At 32.4% G+C, this 4762-nt stretch overlaps 1 protein-coding gene across 1 annotated transcript; it reads left to right on the forward strand.

Annotated features, from left to right (window-relative positions):
• Positions 1 to 391: 391 nt before the first annotated feature.
• Positions 392 to 2478, forward strand: LOC145156209 (protein FAR-RED ELONGATED HYPOCOTYL 3-like). The gene is made up of 5 exons (XM_079075681.1): positions 392 to 549; positions 630 to 825; positions 1150 to 1808; positions 1879 to 1900; positions 1993 to 2478. Exons 1-5 carry the CDS (start codon positions 392 to 394, stop codon positions 2476 to 2478), a joined length of 1521 nt encoding a protein of 506 aa, XP_078931807.1.
• Positions 2479 to 4762: the final 2284 nt, after the last annotated feature.

Below are 4762 nucleotides of genomic sequence, written 5' to 3' on the forward strand. Positions count from 1 at the left end.
TAAAGTGGATACTTTGGACCCTCAACATAATAAGATTCAGAGAAGGAAAGACTCATTTAGGTGCGAATGCAAAGCGAAAATTGTTGTTATTCTACTACATGGTACTAATAAATATAATGTTGCTGAATTTGTTGAACAACATAATCATATGTTGTTTGGTAAGGACAATATGTTTTTGTCTCGTACAAAGAGGAAACTTGATTATTCATAGGAAATCTTTATTCATAACTTGTCAAAGCAAAATATTGGTGCCTCAAGAGCACATAGATTGTATTCCGGACTTCAGGGTGGTTCTGACATTCGAGGTGGGTTGGTTTCTGATTTCAAGAACAGTACGAGAAATCTCAATTCTTACATAGGTGCCAGGGATGCAAAATTCCTTGTATTGAAGATGCTGGAGAGGAAAAAAAATATCCCAAGTTTTTCTTTCGATTTTAGAGTTGTTGAGAAAAAATTGAATTCGATTTTTTGGTCTGACGAAACTGCAAAGTACAACTACAATGCTTTTGGAGACGTTGTTTCTCTGGATGCCACATTCAGCATGAATAAGTATTTTTAAATTTTGCAATATTTTCACATAATTTTTCTTGATTCCAATAACGCTTACCAAGTTTTATATTTTTAAACAGATATGATATGGTTTTCATACCTTTCACTGGGATAGATAATCATAAGAAATATGTGACTTTTGGCGCTGGACTTTTGAGTAGAGAAGATGCTAGTTCTTACTCCTGGCTGCTTAGAGCATTTTTGAAATCATTCAAAAAACAACCTACACTTGTTCTTACAGATCAAGATCCAGCTTTAAACAAGGCTGTTAATGAAGTATTTTCAATGTCAGCACATAGGTTTTGTATGTGGCATATTACAAAAAAACTTCCAAACAAGGTCAATATTTTTTTTTATATTCAACCCAAACTCACTATGTTTACCTTGTTAGGACATATTATTCAATTACAAATAAAATATTTCATAACAAAATCTATGCCACAACTACAGTTCATTAACGGCTTTTGCTAGATTTTAAGATACATTCTTTAAGAATTTTAAAGAACATTCTGTTAGAATTCATAGTTTACACCATTCAGACCCTGCATTCCTTGTGCAACACAATTATTTATTTTATACTAACATATATTTTTTTTTCAGATAACATCGCAACTAGCCACAAACTCAGCGTTTCGAAAGCGTTTTCACTCTATAATTTGGAATTCTAAGCTGGAACCACATGATTTTGAAAAGGAATGGATATCTTGTTTCAATGAGTTTAACATTTCAAATAACAAGTGGTTGCAAGAGATGTATGGGTTGCGTAGACGTTGGGTACCTGCATTTTTCAAGGACATATCGATGTCTGGTCTTATGAGAACTACATCATTGTCGGAAGGCCAAAATTGGTCGTTTCAGAACAATACCCTTACTGGTTCTTATCTTTTAATGTTTATGATGACATTTGAGGGTATTATGGAATGGCAAAGGCGTAATCAAGTTGTCAACGACTTTAACACTGCTACAACACTTCCTAGATTCATCACATCTAGTCCAATTGAAGCACATGCTTCAAAGGTTTACACTCGTAAAATTTTTTATCAGGTGCAGAAAGAGATATCAGATTCTGATAACACTTGTTTCCAAATGAGTGTTACTTCTAATAATTGTGTTGACACTATTATTGTTTTGGAGAAGCAAAAGAACATAACAACAAGGCAACCATCAAGTCCTGTTGTTGATGACAAACTTGAGGAATACCATTACGATCGGCTTACAGAGGATACTGAATACATCGTACGCTATTACTTTAACAATGCGTAATTTTTTTTTTAATCACACAACAATACTTTATTACTGAAACTCATATTTTTTTCATACATCTTCCAGGTTACACACTCAACAACAGATGGTTCATACAAATGAACCTGCATGCATTTTGAACATGTCGGTCTTTTGTGTAGGCACATATTTTGTGTTTTTAAGTTCTATAGTATTGAACAGATTCCTGAAGAATACATTATGAAACGGTGGCGTCGGGATGTTCTTCCAACAGAATTGCTTAAACGGCGTTTTTCTAATTCTTTACTAGACTCTAACGCTGACATGACGGCTATTGAAATTTTTTCAAACGTAGATCGTTGTGTTTCATTTTTAAGCCATGATGCATCGAAGTTAAAGTCATACCTTGAAGAGTTGAATAAGTTGAATAAAAAATTTGTAGATGATTGTCCAGCCCCTGAGATGCCATCAAGAGAAGCATTCTACAACCAGATTATAGGCGTAGAATTAACTAATGTTGCTCCCGATATTGACAACCCATCAGATATTCGTAATAAGGGAACTGGCAGTCGTGGCAAGAGATTAAAATCAAAAAAAAAAAAAGAAATGCTGCAAAAAGTTGGTTCGAAGCCTAAGCGAAAGTGTGCTTTATGTAAACAGATGGCTAACCATGATAAACGAAATTGTCCTCTTAAAAAACGTGTCTAATTAGTATGCTTTATGTGTAGTTTTTCTTTTAATATTATATTACATTAAAACTTTTTTGTTTCATCTTTATTTATTTTACTGCTTACAAATTTCATCGTATTTAATAAAATTGTCATACATTGTTATACACTTTTGCATATTTTGTAACAATTCTTATCTACCATTAATGAATATCCTAACATGTAACAACATAACCTTCATACATTCTACCACGATTAATGTGCATCTTATCTGAAATTCAAAATTGAAACAAACAAGGAAAATCATAATGTTCATACATTCTACCACTTGCAAAACATCACATATATTCTGTCAGAATATCTTGTAAACATAACATTTAGCAGTTTCCTTTTTTAATGGACAGGGCAAATGTACACATATTATTCTTGAAAAACAAAACATACATGTGCATTACAAACCATCTTTCAACAACTCATTTTGTTACATTTTACCATTTGTAACATAAGCTATTATATTCTTCCAGAACATTATGTACAGTCAAATCTAACAATTCTTACACATGACTATTTTGTATCCTATATGACATATATCATCAAAACAATCATGGTAAATCACAATCTTTATACATTCTACCACTTGTACTCAAACAGATACATTCCATAAGAATATCATGTAATTATACTTAAAACATTTTACATACACCAAAACTGTCTACACTAACTTGTATCAAACTACCACAACAAATGCATATCATAATGTATGATTTATAAACTAAACTTACCTGTACATTACAAACCATCTTCCAACACATTGCATATTTTGATAGCTTTCATATCCATATACACATTCCAACATCAATCAAGTAGTAACAATTACCAAAAAATAAATTCTACTAGAACAAACACCATTCACATTAACCTGTTTCTAAAAAACAAACAATTCTAGAACATAATAAAACACATCAACATTGTTCCCCAAGCAAATAAGTTAGACCAAAACAAACAATGTTACCAAAAGTCTTACACCATATAACAATCCTACCATGATAAACTGTTACCCCAAAACACACAATACTAGACCAAAATAAAAAAACATAGACTTAAACCAAACATACTACCAAACGTCTTTCAAAACCAACCATCCTAACATCATAACACTCCCATCTTAAAATCGACGCCTTCCACGTTTCTGCTTCTCCCTGATTTCCTTCACTTCATTCATCATAGCCAATATCTGCAATGGATCAAGCCTCTCATATGCTTCTGCATCTTTCTCCAACATACTTTTATGTTTGTTGTACTCTGATTTCATAAGCTTTGCCATGTATTTGATTCGTAGATTAGTTAATGCAAGTAAATCAGTCTGTTTTTTTCCTGTAAAACCGCAATCCCAACGCCCTTCATTTTCCCCCATATATGACTCCATATGCCTCATAAGATATACTCCACAGTCTGATCCTTATTTCTCGACTTTCCATGTCATTTTCATTACACGAGCTTTAATCTTGTTGAAAGTTGTTGACTTTTGGTAATTCTCTGTTTTCAAATAGTTCCCAAGCAACTTTTTTTGCGATACAAAACAATCATTTTACAATTCAATATTAAACTCATGTATTTTAAATCTTTCAAATAATAAACCTTCAACATACCACATGAATGTGTTTTATTCCAGAGATTTCCTCAACAGAACCATTTCGGGTCACATGGTCTATAATGTAGTATGTTGGAACCCTTAGATCAAAGCATATCATATAATATTTGCTTTTATCAACTATTGGGAAAAAAACCTGTTACATAACACATAGTGGTCCAATAAGATAGGATTGTATGTTATGGTTGTAATTGATAAAAAACAAGGTTTAATTAATTCACCAGTCCAATATCCTTCAGCTTTTCCTGTTTTGGTAGACTTTTAAGGTGGAGTTTCAACATCGAATCAAATAGTTTTTGAGTTCTTTCAGGTGACAATGATCCACCCAGTATCTCTTCTGCCTGTACATATTAATAAACCAATCAATAAAACACATATTATTCGACTGGAACTAATTTTAATTTAAATACTTACCAAAAAATTTGTGTCAAAGAATACTCTAGAAACTGATCCTACATCCCTGAGTTCCTCCATTCTGTTGAGTAATGATGACCAACAGTCAATGATTATCGCATGAATAAACGTGTTGCTTTTAAAATGATATACGAATCCTTGATGCAACACATGCCCGCTACCAATGTTCCATATCTCTTCCCTGCTCGACAATTATAAAATGATCACTGTTATAACACCACATTTTAAAAGCAAACCACTAAATTGTATTATTTAACTT

This window comes from Lactuca virosa, chromosome 2, assembly GCF_052849685.1.
Source record: "Lactuca virosa cultivar CGN04683 chromosome 2, Lactuca_virosa_CGN04683_v6, whole genome shotgun sequence".
In the NCBI taxonomy this organism is placed as follows: domain Eukaryota; kingdom Viridiplantae; phylum Streptophyta; class Magnoliopsida; order Asterales; family Asteraceae; genus Lactuca; species Lactuca virosa.